This window comes from Aptenodytes patagonicus, chromosome 5 (genome assembly GCF_965638725.1).
Source record: "Aptenodytes patagonicus chromosome 5, bAptPat1.pri.cur, whole genome shotgun sequence".
Taxonomy (NCBI): Eukaryota; Metazoa; Chordata; class Aves; order Sphenisciformes; family Spheniscidae; genus Aptenodytes; species Aptenodytes patagonicus.
This window is the reverse complement of record NC_134953.1, coordinates 39,513,047-39,528,870: the sequence shown is the minus strand read 5'-3', so window position 1 is coordinate 39,528,870 and position 15,824 is coordinate 39,513,047. Positions and strand designations below refer to the sequence as shown.

The following is a 15,824-nucleotide window of genomic DNA, read 5'->3' as shown; positions in this document are numbered from 1 at the left end:
AAGATAACTTTTCCATTAACTGGCACTTCAGTTGCTTCAGACTATGCATGTGGAAAACCAGTAGTGCTGGAGAGGGGCAGTCTTTTCTTTTAAAGTAGATTAAAAGCAGAAGAATTTTTATTTCCTACCGTACATTCTTCTTGGGTATCTGAAAATAAAAATGCATGACTATTGTTTTTCTCTGTATCTTGCACAGGAAAGAAAAGTGACTTGCAGTTGGGAAATTTGTCATCATAAAATAAATTTTTAAGATGACAAATATTTGGGTTTTTTGCTGTAATGAATGCCAAACTGGAATTTGGGTTGTGGGCAAGAAGTGTGCACAGTAGGAGCTTTTATTCCTACCAGTGGAATACTCTTATCTTTATGCTTGCTGACTTACTGACCCAAATGGCATAAGTTGGCCACGTATAGGAAAAAGTCACTTCTGTGCTACAGTTTTATCTATGATGGTAGTGATGACTTTTTGAAACAAAAGCTTGATGGGAAGTGGCTCTATTGACCTTAAAAATATCCTTGTTCACTTCAGATTGTAAGGTGAATAAATGTGGGGGGTTTTGTTATTAAAATGAGTGCTTCGTTAGACTTGAACTAGGGCAATGTAGCTAGGAGGGCAAAGCTATTGTTTATACTTACTGCTAAAATGGTGGTAGAAAACTTTGACGGTCAGAATGTGTCCCCAGAGCTTTTATTTTTCCTAGATCGGTAGTAATACCTTTGTACTAGAAGTTACCTAAATGTTTTCAGTATCTGTATTGAACTGTGTGAGAGTGGAAGTTTGACTTGCCTCTCGGAATACTCACTTTCTTTTGGTTTACCGATTTGTATCGGGGATGGTTTGAAAACACTTGTACTTCAACTGGTAATTTTTCTGCTGTGTGCCATACATGCAAGAATGACTTTCCATCACAGCGCAAGACCAGCAGGATGATCGAAAAACCAAAGACCAACAAAACTGAGGAAGGCTTTGTGCTTACAGCACACTTACATACTAAAAAAAATAATCCTGTCTTATGCACATGCTGTTTTAGAGGCATGAAAGCAACTCTTTGCTTCTCATGCTTCTCCTATGGGAAACAAAATACATTACTTAGACTTCATTCTTTCAAAAAGTTGGTCAGATTTCATCTGTGGAGATAAAACATCTCTGGTACTACTCAGCTAGAGTTCCTCTGTTACCACTTTTTAAAGTATGTGCTATTTTGGGGGGGGGGGGGGGGGGGGGAGAACACAGGTGAAACGTTACCCTACCCTGTGTTGCTGGCTGTGATGGAGAATACGTGCATCACCCCCCTATTTCCTCCTCCCCCCTTCAGCCCCGCTCAGCGCTGCCCTGCCTCCCGTTTCGGGCAGGCGGATACGACGCTTGCGCTGCCTTTGGCCGCTTGCCGTTACCAGGAGATGGGTGAAACTGTGCTCTTGCGTTTTGGCCGCAGCTCATCAACTTCTGCTTAATTAGTTTCTGATCTCTGTATTGTTTTCCGCCGGCATATGCTACCCGAGGCCTGAAGGGTAATAAACGTGAAGAAAACTCGAGAAAGAGGCTCCTGACCCGTGTAAACGAGGGGTGCGCCCGCGACGGCCGCTACTGCGCGGCGCCGGGGCCGGGGTGTTTCACCCCGCGGGGGGGCGGGGGCGGGGCGGCCGCGGGGTCACCTTGGTCCCGGCCTCACCCGCGGAGGGGGCGGGGCCTCCGCCCTCGTCCCGCCCCTCGCGCGCGTCACTGCCGCGGCAGCCAATCCCCCCGCCTCGCCGCGGGGAGGCCTGCGCGCGGCGGCCGCCCTCCCAGGGAGCCGTGCGGCGGCCGCGCGACCCTTGCGCGCGCAGGCGTGGCGGGCGGAGGCATGGCGGCGGCGCTGGCCCTGCTGGGCCGGGCCGCGGCCCTCATCACCGGCGCGCGGCGGCTCCTCAGGTGCGGGCGGGACGGGGGCTCCGGGACGGGGGGTGCGCCTCCTCGGCGGGCTGGGGCGTTCGGCCTCCCTCGCGCGTACGCCGGGCGTCCCGTGAGGCGCTGCGGCGCGGCGGGCGCTGTGGCGGTAACTGGCGGTGCCGTTGTGTGCAGGGGCTGCGGCGTCGGCGGCTCGGCGGCGAAGTGCCTCTCCAGGGGGATCAGCTCGGATGAGCGCCCGAAGCGGCCTCTGACGGCCTATTTCCGTTTCCTGAAAGAAAATCGTTCTGCTTTTAGGCAAAACAATCCAGGTATGAGGTCTGGAGGGAATTAGGTGCGAGGGGACTCACGATTGGCTTTGTTTTGCTTTTAGAGATCCAAGGTCTTAACGTGTCAAGTGTGCCAGAGGTTTTGTTGTAAAGCTGCCGTTTCCCTCCAGAACGTGTGATTCAAAAAGAAAACTGGAGCAAAGTATTGCTTTGCAAAACTAAACGTCATGAAGTAACTGAAGTACATTACCTTGATGTCAGGGGACCAGAACCCTCTCTTTATCTGTAGCATACCACAAGTAAATTCAGTATTGCCATACTTACTGCCTGTGCATGTATTAGTTTATTCTTCTATACTTAACTCGAAAAAGCGAACGTTTGTGTGTAACTTTAAAAATGTTTGAAGAAGGAGCTCACTTGGGCAATACGTGTTAACAGTGATTTGTGTTTTTCAGTTATTTTTGAATCTATGTATTTGAAGTACACTATTGCTGATACAATGAGCTGTATATGATTTTATTTTGATGCTTAGTAGATTGCCTCAATGTATATGGGAGAAAAAGTAAACGTATTTAGAGGAAAATGGTTTTCTGTGAGTATGTTTAATTTATTATCAAAATCTTCATTTATAGGCAATGCAGTCACTATTCTTGTCAGAGAGCAGCAAAATGGAAAGCTGCGCTGATTTTGAAGATACTGTTGAAATGAATGTTAAAATGTTTAAAGAGCTGTGGTCATATTGGGCAAGTCATGAGGTAAATTTAAGCAGGGAAAACCATTTGATACCCTGTTTTGCTTGGTAGTTCAAGAGTTCAACAGTCTGAAAGGTTGAGACACTGAACTTGCAGAGCTTATTGTAGTTATGTGCCACACCAGTGTTTTCCACGTCTTTCCAAAATTCAAATAATCTGCAAATAAATGTACTGTATCTCATATGCAAATTGAGAATTTTGGGCTTTCTTGTTCCAATAGAGGTAATATTCAAAAATAACCTGATAATTTTTTTTATTAATTAATTCTGATAAAAGAATCACTGGCAAAGCATCGTATTTTCAAAGGTTTTAAGCTTGGTGTACTTGGACTAAAAACTCTCCATCTGTCTTGTTTTTCCAGAATTCTGGAAGTCAGGTTACTGATAAGAGCTTAGTTCTGCTTTTCTGCTGTTGAGATGGCTGAACTTTACATTTGAGGTGGGAGAGAGGAGGATCTGTTTTTCCTTTTAGTGTGAAACAGAGGGAAAGCCTGGAAAGGGTTTTTCAACAAAAGAAAAGTTACATCCTCTTTCCAACACCCTTGGTATTTTTATTTGGGGTTTTCTTTTCCTCTTCACAAATTCAGGTCTGGCTGGATACCTCATCAAATGACCATAGTGCAAGGGCCAGAGCCAAAGGCAGTCAGCCAAAAACCAAAGCAAATTCAAGCTGCTGTCTGTAATTTTGTTTGTGGGAGAAGGAAATTACTTTTTCTTTAACCTTACTTCTGTTGAATAATATTGTAAATAAAGGACTTTATTAAAATAAAGATCAAACATGTCTGCTATATCAGGTGGATAAGGTCACATTATACTTGCTTTGAAGAATCCAGCAGACTCTTTTTGCCAAAAACTGAGAACTGGAAAGTTTACTTTTGGTTTCTTCCCTGGCCCCCCTCCCAAGTTCAGACCATCTTGCATTGTACAGAAAAGGATCCGGCTCAAAAGAAGAAAAAAGAAAAAAAAAGAAACTGTTGTGGAGTGGTAATAGCTATCTGTCTTGAAATGGTGCTTCAGTTTATAACTGCATGTTTCATTCGAGTTTGAACCAAGAGTGGGAGCTCTTCCGCCCAAAATATTACAGTTCCCTTTAACTGCCCCAGTAAGTTGGTTAGTTTCCTCCTTTATGAAAGGAGGAAAATATATTTGTACAGGAAAAAGATACTAGTGACAGCTTTCCTTGGGAAAAAACGAAGCAGCTTACTAAAGATATAATATTCGTCTTTATTTTCTTGCTTTCTAATTTTAATGTACAGAAATGAACAACATGGAGCTGGTTAAAAAAATAGCAGATACTTGGAAGGAGTTACCAGCATCACAGAAGCAGGTAAGTTTGTATCTTTGCCCTGTGTACTTTGAACTCTATAATAAGAGCCTTCATGGTTGTTTTACTTGGTTTGGTGTCCTCCGTGGATTTTTTTGTTTTGTGTGGTGGGGTGGTTTTTTTTTTGTTTATTTTTAAACAACAATAAAAAAGCACTTGCGTACAAAGGTTCAGACATAAAAACAATTCTGAAGAGAACTGAGAGCTTTGAAGTACTCAGGGGAAGATACTTTGATACTTCTACTCGTGACCTTGGTTTTAGTATTTTTAATCTGTTGCCAGAGAAATGACTAGCTCTCACTCTGTGTGGCCGTAGGGCTGGGAACCAATATCTCATTTCTTTTTGAATGGTAATTGTGTATGTGTATGCATTACCTGTATAATAACATAAGTATTGTAAAGTTGTTCCGCTTTCATATGCATAAGTTAGGTGAAACCTCAGTTAATTTTGATGAAAGGACCAACTTTTTTTTTCTGCTGATTAGATAGTAACCAGAGACCTAACTTACAGGTAACTTTCTTTAAGTTTCATCTAGTTAACTTACTTTTTGTCATAGGTAGCAAAGTTTCTTTAAGAGTGGCAGTTTCAAGGGATAATGTAAAACAACTCTATGAATTGCTAATCATTGCTGAATGTAAGTGCCATTTATAGCAAAGTAATGATTGTCCTTCCTTGATTGCAGTTAGCAATTAGATCCAGTTAGGAACTAATTGCAGTTTTCTAGCTAAAGTAATATCTTTGTTCAATAGAATTGAAGTGCTCTTATATCCCTTCTGGACTTCTCGCTCTGTGTGCCTTAGTATAAAGTATGCCCTTCCATTTGTATGTCTGAAATGGAGAACGGGATGGTGATTTTTCAGGTCTACCTGGATGCTCGGTAGCCTGGCTCAGCTCTTCTTGGTGCCCTGGTACCAAGGCCATGATTTTATGAAGCTTCTGTAGCTGGTATCAGCCAGTGGGGGAACGTGTTTGGCGACTGGAGCACTTGTGTGCTGCAGTGGGTATACGCACTTTAAGAGTAATCACTTCAACCAAGCTTCAGCTTTTCCTCCTTGTATGGAAGATTGTTACTGCTTTGAGCTGCACCTGAAGATTCATCCAATGTTATCAGATTAACTAAGATAATTCATGGGAAGAGCCCAGGTTTTGAATCTGAGTTCTTCTGAATCCATTCTGCTAATCAGACAGATCTGAAATTGTTACTTTACTTTAAAAACCTTATGTTCCAGGTTAGTCTAATTTTTTTTGTTAGTAGGTTAGAAGTATTAGCTTGTTTAACGGTCAAGTGCTTCTGACTGAAAGCATCTGTTTAAGAGTGGTGATTGTTTGTGTTGTAGGTTTATGAGGAAGCTAGAAAGACAGACTGGCAAAGATACAAAGAGCGGTTGGCCGCATATAAAGCACAGCTAACTCCAGCCCAGGCTGCGGCTTTGAAAGAAGAAAGGAGCAAACGACTGGCAAAAAGAAGATCGTTTAGGGCAAAAAGAGTAAGTATTCTGAAGTTCAAGTTTCTTTTCTCTCAAGGAACCTGAAGTCTATTTGTCTAGTATACAGAGCAGAGTTGAAGCATGTTTAGAGATACAAAAGCGACGCTCAGAATAAAAAAAAAACAAAAAACCAAACACACCATAAACCCAAAACAAAACCCCAAAAACCCCATGGACTAAAATAATTGCTGGTGTTAGCAGCTATTTTAGTGGCTTTCCTGTGCTTGAAGACCAGAACTAGCACATGTCTTTGTGCTTAGAGGTAGCTTCTCTATGCTTTTTTCTTCCTATTCCTAAAGCTGCCTGAGAAATGATAGGTAATAAAAGACATTTGAACCAGCAACACTTTCTTTTGTTGGGAAGACATCCAGAAACAGCTTTTCACAAAGGCCTTGTATCTGTTACTTCAGTGGCCCCTACAAGGTCGTGGCTGTTTGAAGTAGCCTTTTTTCCTTCCTTTCTCTGGATTCTGCCCCTTTGCTATCTGTGTAGCTGCTGACGTGTTGAATTTGGGCTGCATAGAGGTGCATCAGTTAGTGTCCTTTATTGACTTATTCATACAGATTATCTTCCCTGTTCCCTTTTAGCTTGTTTATATATAAGTCCTTAGAGACAGAACCATCTGTAAAGGTACAATATTGTGGTTTGTCCAGTGGCAAAATAAGTTGAAGGGGTTACTTATTGCTTGTTCATGTCTGTGAATTAAACTGCTGGTGTGACATTGCCCTAGTTGGCAAAAGTGAAATTAATTTGGTTTGAAAGACCCCTGCTTAGAGGAAGTTTTTAATCCAAATGATTCTGCTGATCCTTTTTAGAGTATGGCACCACAAGGAATTTAGCTGGCATACCTAATAGCTAAGCAGATATTAATTTGCAGCACCCAGGCTGCAGTGGGAATGTCTTAGGGCTGGAGAAAACAACAAGTGCAATTGCATCCATAACTTGCTGTACTTTCCCTCTCTCACCATCATCCCTGTAGGCAAAGTGTTCTGAGAGCAGAAACCTAGCTCTGTTTCCCTGGGAATATGCTGGTTCTGTTCCACCTTCTCACCTCCCACAGTTAGGTATCTGCCCTCCTCTCTGCAAGCATACAGTATTTCACACCAGAAACCGAAGCCTTATGAAGATAATGGAAAACCTGTCGTCATGACTTTCTTACTGAGTGGAATTTAGTAACAGTCTTTGGTTTCTGGAAGACTTAGCTGAAGTAAGAATCAGTTTAAAATATTTTTTTTTATGTCTGTGAAAATTCAAGTTGTTAGCTTTTCTTAATTTAGTTTAGCATTAGTCTTGACAAGTGGTGAGAGCATCTTGACATACAGTCCAGTTTACAGAATAAAACACCAAAAAATGCATTTGAGTCTGACTTTTGTATAAAATAGAAAGACAAGTGGTAAGTTTAGTTTTGGAAAAATGCACGCTTGGGAGATTGAGTAACTTTTCATGTTGTTTTTAAAGGAATTGACTGTGCTTGGAAAACCTAAAAGATCTCGTAGCGGCTTTAACATCTTTGTGTCGGAAAACTTTCAAGAAAGTGAGGGAATTTCACCTGTGGTAAGCCAGGAAAAATTGTTCTTTAAAATAAATCTATTGTATTCAGAAAATCTGTTCTAGATTCTGTCATTTTCAAATAAACTGTTCAATAGTTCAGTATCTGGATTTTGCTTTGCTTAGGTTATTTTTTTTTAGGCTACGGTGATCTGGCTATACTGCTGGTGGCATGTCCTACATAAACTGCTGTGTGGGTATATAGACTTAAAATATTTGCACTATTTTTTGCACTTCAGTGTTACAGACTCCATCTGTTCCTTCTGTAGGGAGAGAATTCTATTTTTCTTTGTCTTGGTGTAGAAATACATTATTTTTTAAAATGGTTGTGGTGGTCTGCTACCATTTCTGTAATAGTGGTTATTGTACCTCCTTGTAGCACAGTCGATGTTACGGAACATGCAAGAGTTCCTCAGCAAAGTCACAAGTTCTGCACCAAACTGCACTTTGGTGTGATTTCAGTTACAAGTGGATTGCAGCACTTGAAGCGCTGGAGACCTCCCCTGTATGCCTAATACGTTCCTTACCCTATGCATTTAGTCAGTAAATCAGGATGGTGGAAATAGTTTGTTCCTCGGTTTTCTGTGTACAAGGCAGGCATCTCCAGTCAGCTGAGGCCCCGTTTGACGCACATGTGGCAAAATACTCCTGAAGTGGTACAAAGTTTCCTGTGAAGGTGGTTAATACTTGTGTGGGCTTGGCTTCAGTTAGGGCTCGGTTTAAATGAAGCCAGTATGCGGGGTGAGATGTAATCATGTTGCTATAAATCAGCTCAGCTGTTCTGTCTGCCTGCTTTGGCGGCAGGCTAAGCAACTTAAACTGCTTCGTGCTTATATTGTCTGTAAATGTGGCTCAGATGGTGTCCAGCAACTTGTGGAACCGTATCGTTTATTATTTACCTACGTTAAGAAGTTGGGTATTAAGCCCGTGTGACTTTGTGCTTTTTTACATTGGTTTATACTTGGCTTTCACTAGCGTGGCATTCATCTGTAACCCTCTGTGGTCAGTCTATTGTTAAAATAATCCTTATGTATTGCATATTCTATATCCTGTAGGCAAAGCTGAAGCAATTATTTGATGCATGGCAAAAACTGTCCAGTTCTCAAAAGCAGGTAGGTGAGTGGATTTTGATGAGGCTCTGGTCTAATTGGAAAATGACAAACTTGAGTCAAAATTAATGAATTCATACAAAATCTTGAACTCAGTTGCTCAAAATATAATACTGAGGAAAATACTGTGAGATCGTATTTATGCATCTTGAAAAAGATTGTCGTTACTTTTATTCCAGTAGTGACCATTTCTTTCACAGTGTTGATGAAATGTGAGTGAGTGGGATAGGGTGGAAGTTCTGTATGCCTGGAAATGGACGTTGAGTGGCATCTAGGGAGGAAGGTGGAATAATTTGCAACAATTTGATTTTTTTTTTCCCTAATAATCTATAATATTTTTAAATGCCAGCAGAGTAATTTGCTGCTGCAAAAGTGGAAAGACTTTTGACAGGTAAAAGCAACAGAAATCTACAAGTGATGTGCACATAGTAATTTATTAATTTTGGTTGTCTTGGGGGTAGTTTTCCGCCAGCTTTCTCAGTGTATTGAAATACAAACCTGCAGATGGGTATATGAAAATCGGAGTGGTGCCATACTGAAACCTAATCTAAACCTCCAGATTTTCAGGTATTCTGTACCTTACTGTCCTTCCTCCTGAATGTCCTTCTTCCAGATTGTTTTGAATGTGTGCTTAGAACATGCACTAGGTTCATGGTTTTTTCTGTAGAAAAAGAATTTGAAATAGTTGTGCAGAAATATCTACTCCTGTTCCTTGCATAAGCCAGCTCTGTCAAACTAGTACTCAAAAAAAGCCTTAGCTGTTAGTAGTAATACTGAATAAACTTCCTCTTCAGGAATGGCCATCTGTTGACATAACCATAATTCAATGCTAAGGTTTTGTATTTTTGTGCAAGATTGATGTGTTTTGAATTTTCCGGAGGCAAAAGTGAACGCCTGAGATGCGGACTGCACAGGTCCCGTAGTAAGTCACGTTTGTATCAAAGGGGAGGATGGCAGGACATGGCAGTTACCCTGACAAAGCCCCTTCCGTAACTGTTGATACCTGATTTTCTTCCAGCCATACCTGCAGCTCGCTGAAGATGATAAGGTTCGGTATGAGAATGAAATGAAGTCGTGGGAAGCAAAAATGGTTGAACTCGGACGTGAAGACCTGATACGTTCCAGAAAGCAAAAGCCAAAAACCAAAACTGCTGAAACTGCAAAGAATGCTGAAACAGCCAAAGCTTCCTCACAGGAAAACAAGGCAAAATTAAAGTTGAAAAAAAGGGAGGAATAAAATGGTTAAGTATTTTATATTTAATGCCCTTTGGTTGTCATGTCTTTATCCTGCTGTGTTAATGCTGCAGTCAGCATTAGCACTGAAACTTGGAAAACCCGTAAAGGGCCCACTGGAGAAGTAGAAAAGGTGATCAGGTGAGAGAGGATTCAGTGTCTCTTGGAACTGACTGAAATAATCATTGCAGGCGTAGCCTGAAGTGTACAACAATAACCGGTTAATCAAGCTGTGAATAGTGATACTCACTGACATCAGCAGAGCTCTCCAATAATGGTAGATAACAGCTAGCTTTTGTAAGATATTTTTTATGAAAGCAAGAATATTCTACAATGTTACCATCTAAATTCTGTAAATAAGAGCTGAAATCTGAGTTAATGCTGCTGTGTTTTATTCCCTCCATGGGTATTGGTAGCGAAGAGAAATGTTCTACATTTCAACAAAAGGCACAAGAAATGTAACATACTTTTATTTTATGCATCTGTCTTTTTGTACGTATCAATCTGTGTATACCACTTACATTGCATTTAATTAAAGACATCATATGAGTTTTGTATAAACATATCTTTATTGGACTTTTATTCCACGGTTTTGTTTGGATACATGCAAACACTTTTGCCTTCCTGTTGTCACATTTGGGACAGCCTGGAAGGAAAAGAAAATGTGTGAACTGTTAGAACTTTGGGTTTTGATGTAATAAACACAGGTACTTTGAAGAGCTGCTTGGTTTTTTCCCTGGGGTCCGTGTGTCTCAATGAAAGTCTCGTAGGTATTTTGGAGCATCTATTTTTAGAAGGAAGGCAAGCTTTTTCAGTAGTCGGTGGATTTCATCCAGCCTGCAAGAACTGCATGACCCACAAAGCTTACTGTTTACCAGTGGGAAGTGGAAAGGCAAGTAGGAGTCCCTTGCCTTTTTTTTTTTTTGGCCTTTGGTTTTTTTCTTTAATTTACTGATGGTAACTGTATCCGAGCGCTCCTGGCTTTCCTTTGCAGAAGACATACCGTGCTCACCGACAGGAGGGGAGGCTCTTGCGCAGAAGCAGGTTCCCAGCTGTCAGCGTGTCCTCGAGAGGGAGCGATGTGAATCCAAACCACCGAAACTTCTTACCCGCGCCTGTGGGGGGATGGGGGAAACCAGGCCGGGTGCGGCCCCGCTGCAGGCACCTGCCCCGCTGCAGGCACCTGCCCCGCTCCCGCCTTGTTCCTGGGCTGCTCCTCAAATTACTTCCGCAGGAAAGCTCCCCCTCGGCCAGGGAGAGCGGTTCGAGCAGGTTGTGAAAGTTAATCCCGACAGTGTCTCTGGAAGGGCTGACCTCGCTCCCCGGGGCCCGGCCCCGCCGCCTCCCCTCAGCGGGCCGCCCGTCCCGCGCATGCGCGTCCCCGCCTCCCGCCCAACTCCCGCGAGAGGCGGGCGGGGCGCGGCGGCGGTTGGCGCTCTCGGGCCGGCGGGCGGGGGCGGTGCCGCGGCGTTGGCGGGATGGGACTGCTGGAGCAGTGCGAGGCCGCCTTCGGCTCCCCCGATCTCTACCGCGTCCTGGGCGTCCGCCGGGAGGCCTCGCCCGAGGAGATCCGCCGCGGCTACCACCGCGCCTCGCTCCGCGTACATCCCGACCGCGCCGAGCCCGATGCCAAGGAGGAGGCGACGCGGCGGTTCCAGGTGAGCGCGGGCGGGAGGGAGAGAGGGCGGCGGTGGCGGTCCCTGACTGACCGGCCGGCTCCCTGACTGACCGACCGACCGACCGTCCCCTGTGTCCCCGCAGATCCTGGGCAAGGCGTACGCCGTCCTGAGCGACGCGGAGCAGCGCGCCGTGTACGATGAGCAGGGCACGGTCGACGAGGAGGGCGCGGCGCTGAGGGGCGAGCGGGACTGGCAGGAGTACTGGCGGCTGCTCTTCAAGAAGGTGAGGGCCGGGGTCTGGGAACCGGAGGTGGGACCCTGCAGGGCTCACCTCCGCGGGACGGCACACCCTCCGGGAAGGGGAAGCCCGATGCTTCAGAGTGGTAGCTTTACGAGCTGTGTGTAAAACACTGGGGTTTTTAATGCTGTCTCTTAAATCCTTCTGGTGAATAAATCCTGTAACTCAAGAAGTGTCACCTCTTTGTTTCAGATCAGTGTAAAAGATATTGAAGACTTCGAAAAGAGCTATAAAGATTCAGAAGAAGAGCTAGCTGATATTAAAGCAGCGTACATGGATTTTGAGGGTGACATGGACAGAATAATGGAGTCTGTGTTGTGTGTGGACTATACAGATGAACCAAGAATACGGAAAATCATAGAAAAAGCCATTGACTCTGGAGAAGTCCCATCCTACAAAGGTTTTGTAAAAGAGTCTAAGCAGAAAATGATCGCAAGAAAAAGGCGGGTAGGTTAAATCAATCGGGGACCAAAGGGAAACATTATTTATGATAAGCTTTTAATCTCCCTTGGTAGAAAAAAATGAAACCGTTCTTAAGACAAATGTTTGCCACAGGGTTCCTGGGTTACAGATCTTGCCAGTATCTTTGATTTTCACATGTAGTCACCTGGGTTCTCCACCCCCACCCCCCCCAAATTGTTGTGAAGGGCTTTTGAGTTGTAACAGGCTGTTGCCTATTACTTCTTTCTTTTATTTCGTTATTATACACAATGGCTTATTACAGTTTAGCATGTCCCTGCACTTATTTACAAAGCCATGAGTTGCTTGAATTAAGAAGTGTATGTGGGGTGGAAATATATTACGCTTGCCTTTTGGCAAGTGTAAAATAACATTCTGGACTAAATGGACCTTTTCTCCAACCTGGTTGGGGTTTTTTTTGGTTTTTTTTGGTTTTTTGGACACTTTGTAGAATATGTTATATGCACATCACAATCACCTTTCTCTAACGTAAGAAAATGTAATAGCCGCTAAGACAAAAGAAAGTGTGGGTGTGGGGAACAGGGATGGGGATGGACATCTTGCCACGTTCAGCATTGTGAAACGGCAAAAAACTGTCCCGCTCTACTAAACTGCAGAACCAGAACGGGCTTTCTCTTTGACTGATCTCTCATCTGTGGCCAAACTTGGAAACCGTTCGTGTTTCCTTGCAGCTATTTATATACAGATGCAAAATAAAGTGTTTGGTAACTACTATAAGACTTTGTCAAATAAGGTGCAAAATACTTTTTAAAAAACTAGTTTGCTATTTTAGGCAGAAAAAGAAGCTAGAGAGGCAGAAAAGACTAAAGATGAACTGGGCCTTGGTGGAGAAGATGACTTGAAAGCACTGATTCAAGTAAGGCTTTTTGTATCTGTTGAAGATAATTACGTTACTGGCTTATAATTGTGTGTTCCCTGAGCGTCTTTGTATTTGCAACTCATTCTGAGTTCCCGAGGTTAAAATCTGACCTTAATGTTAACTATCTATGTACTTTAATAGTCGGAGTATGGTATGGATTTTATTACCTGTGTCTTTTTAAAAATTAACAAAGTTATTCTAATATGTTTATCCTTACTGCATACACAATCAAAATATTTAACTTCTAGTTTTAGGCAGTTAGATAGGGAGTGTTAATGATTCTTTCTTTCTGAGGGATTCCACGAGGGTGTAGAAGTTGATAGGTCTTAATATTTTGCTTTTTTATCTTGGGGATCTAGGAAAGAAACATACTGTTTACATTCTGTTTTTCAGAATGTTTTGTTTCTTCTTTCTTATTGTCCAGTGGGCTTCCTAGAATGTTCATGCTTAATCATTCCTCAAATTGTAATAGAGTTTTGGGTCTAAACTAGAAATTTCTTTGCTTTTCCTAGCCTTATGTCGTGATGTTTTTGATAGCCACTCTTCACCTCTGTCTTGATACTTCTGGAAGTTAGGTATAGAGCCTAGAGTATACAAGTAGGCTTCTGCTTGACAGTACTATACCTCCTGTAGCTTGTATTCCCTGTTTACTCTATTCTGAGATTTTATGTAGCTATCTAACTTCAATACAATAATCTGTATTAGGAAGTAGTAAAAGTTTTGGGTTTGTTTTCCCCTCTCCCAGAGCAGAAATAAAGATCGAAAAAAGGAAATGGATGACTTTTTGGCCCAACTGGAAGCAAAATACGGGAATAATGCTAAAAAAGGAGGAAAGAAGACTGCAGCCAAGAAAGGAAAGAAATAAAGAACTGCATAGGCTGAAATAACGGGTATAATTTTGTATGGGAACATGTGGATTTGGGAGAATTTCCATTTTTCTGGACTACTGTTTCGGAGTGTGCGTGCATCAACTTGCTGTGACTGGGAGGTATGATACAGAACGCATCGTGAACAAGAAAGACAAAGCATTCTGGTGCTACTGTTTAAAATCCTTTGGGTGCTCTTCAGTTAAGATCAAACAGATTCTTGACTAAAAGTTTTGTTACAGTAAGGAAGCTGTGTGATGTTTGGGATGGCTGTGTGCTTATTAAACTTGTGTTGAAGCACCTTCCTTCCAAACACCTAATGAATATTGGGTACAGCTGATGGTAAAACAATGTAATCCCACACCTTTGAGAGTCTTCAATGCCGATTCCTGGGGTTTCTGAGCTGGAAACCTTATCTTTTTGCTATTCACACATTTCTTCTGTAACAAACCTTCTGCTGTTTTTAAAGGTCTTTGTGCTTCAGCTCAACAGGTGTTTTTCAGATATCCCATTGGTTTTACAAAGATACTTTGGAAAATTGCAGATTTAATAAATGAAGTTTTTGCAGAATTCTGTGCTATGTTGCTTCCCTAGCCCTCTACATTTTCTAAGTAGCTATTCAAAACAAACTGCTCGTGTTGACTCTTCTCACTGGTTTAAAGTAAATACTACATACTTCTGTGGCAGCTGAAAATATGGCTATATTGTTAACTGCGGCGTCAGTGCTGGTGATGCTACATTAGATGAGAGGGCCACCTAGTGTTTGGTCTTTGATGGCCTGCGGCAGATGCCTTAGGAAGAATATGAGACTGCAGCACGTACGTGACTATGCAGAAATTCTCCAACACACTGAAGTGAGGTAATAAACTTAAAAAGCCACAGAACAGAGTCGGTTCTGTGTATTTCTGGGATTCGTGATGTCCCGTGGCAAGGAGTTCCAAAGCTTAGAAATGTTGCATGTTATTTCAATAGCATGAAAATGTCTGCTGTAGGATGGTAGTGATTAGCTGCTTCATCGTGTTTGTCAACACTTCTGTTATTTCAGAAGTGAATTACTTCTGTAAGATGTGCAAATACTTTCAAGGTTTTTGCTTCAGCTGTTTTTAAACCACTTGACATAGTGTGCAGGGGTATGACTTTGAAGAGTAACTAGTTTTCAACTTGCTATAGCTCAAAGGAACAAGGCTGACTTTATTTTGTGGATCATTTTTCAAAGGCTTATGAGCCACAAGGTGAACACTTACTTTTGAGTTGAAGGTCCTCATTGCTTTAGTGATAGCATTCGGGAACTGATTATTTAATAGGGCTTCCTGGGGGGAAGCTAGAGGTAGAATGGTAACTCTGTCCCCTTTTACTTGGCTGCTTTCAAAAATTATCCCGATTCTGAGAGAGTACAGCATATCACTATGTTATGTTGTGTAACATGTGACTTGAACGTTACTTTTACTACACAAAATAGAGATCTAACAGCCCAGGAGAAGTCCCTGGTGTCAACCATTTGTACAGAAACCAAAAATTACCTTATGATGAGACTGCTTTCACTTTTTTAACACACTGACTCCTCCAGGCTATAGAATACTACATTATGTCACTAGAAGTCTATTCAAGTTTATTTGTGTATTTTTTGTAACTCTTTATGCACTAGGGCTACAGAACACTAACTTGGTCCCTGAGGAATGGCACTGATGTAAATGGGATACTTATCTCCAGTTAGCTTGAGATAAATAAATGACACACTGTACAATGTTCCAGTAGTCTTAACTGTTAAGAGAAATTGTATGTTGAAAGGGTTTAGTGAATAGAAGCCTCTCTTCATCATCAATTTATCTCTATGCAAACTTAAGAGACTTAGATTGAGCCCAGAGCCTTTTTTCCCTTCTAGAAATGCAAAGGAGTTAACCCAGTTACACTTGCACAGTTCTGCTTTGCTTTCTTTTCCCTTCTTTTTGATTAGAGCATGCTTGGATCAACTGGACTCAAGAATTTCAATATTGATTAAAAATTATTAGCTGTTCTGTAAGGTACCACTAACATTTGATAGATTGCATAACTTAAGAGTGGGGAAAATAGGGGAGCCACTTCATAAAGAATA

The 15,824-nt window shown here is 42.3% G+C and overlaps 2 protein-coding genes across 3 annotated transcripts; both read left to right on the top strand.

Annotated features, from left to right (window-relative positions):
* Window positions 1-1,844: 1,844 nt before the first annotated feature.
* TFAM (transcription factor A, mitochondrial) lies at window positions 1,845-10,171 on the top strand. Its single transcript, XM_076339459.1, has 7 exons — window positions 1,845-1,912; window positions 2,063-2,199; window positions 4,165-4,235; window positions 5,571-5,720; window positions 7,179-7,274; window positions 8,324-8,380; window positions 9,396-10,171. The coding sequence occupies exons 1-7, from the start codon at window positions 1,845-1,847 to the stop codon at window positions 9,612-9,614; spliced, it is 798 nt and encodes a 265-aa protein (XP_076195574.1). The 3' UTR covers window positions 9,615-10,171.
* A 912-nt stretch (window positions 10,172-11,083) lies between these two features.
* On the top strand, window positions 11,084-14,302 carry DNAJC9 (DnaJ heat shock protein family (Hsp40) member C9). Of its 2 annotated transcripts, none has more exons than XM_076339457.1 (5): window positions 11,084-11,268; window positions 11,372-11,512; window positions 11,720-11,974; window positions 12,780-12,863; window positions 13,612-14,302. In XM_076339457.1, exons 1-5 carry the CDS (start codon window positions 11,089-11,091, stop codon window positions 13,729-13,731), a joined length of 780 nt encoding a protein of 259 aa, XP_076195572.1. In that variant the 5' UTR covers window positions 11,084-11,088; the 3' UTR covers window positions 13,732-14,302. The 2 variants fall into 2 exon arrangements, with proteins under 2 accessions (XP_076195572.1, XP_076195573.1); XM_076339458.1 differs by having other exon boundaries at window positions 13,617-13,680.
* The last annotated feature ends 1,522 nt before the right edge of the window (window positions 14,303-15,824 follow it).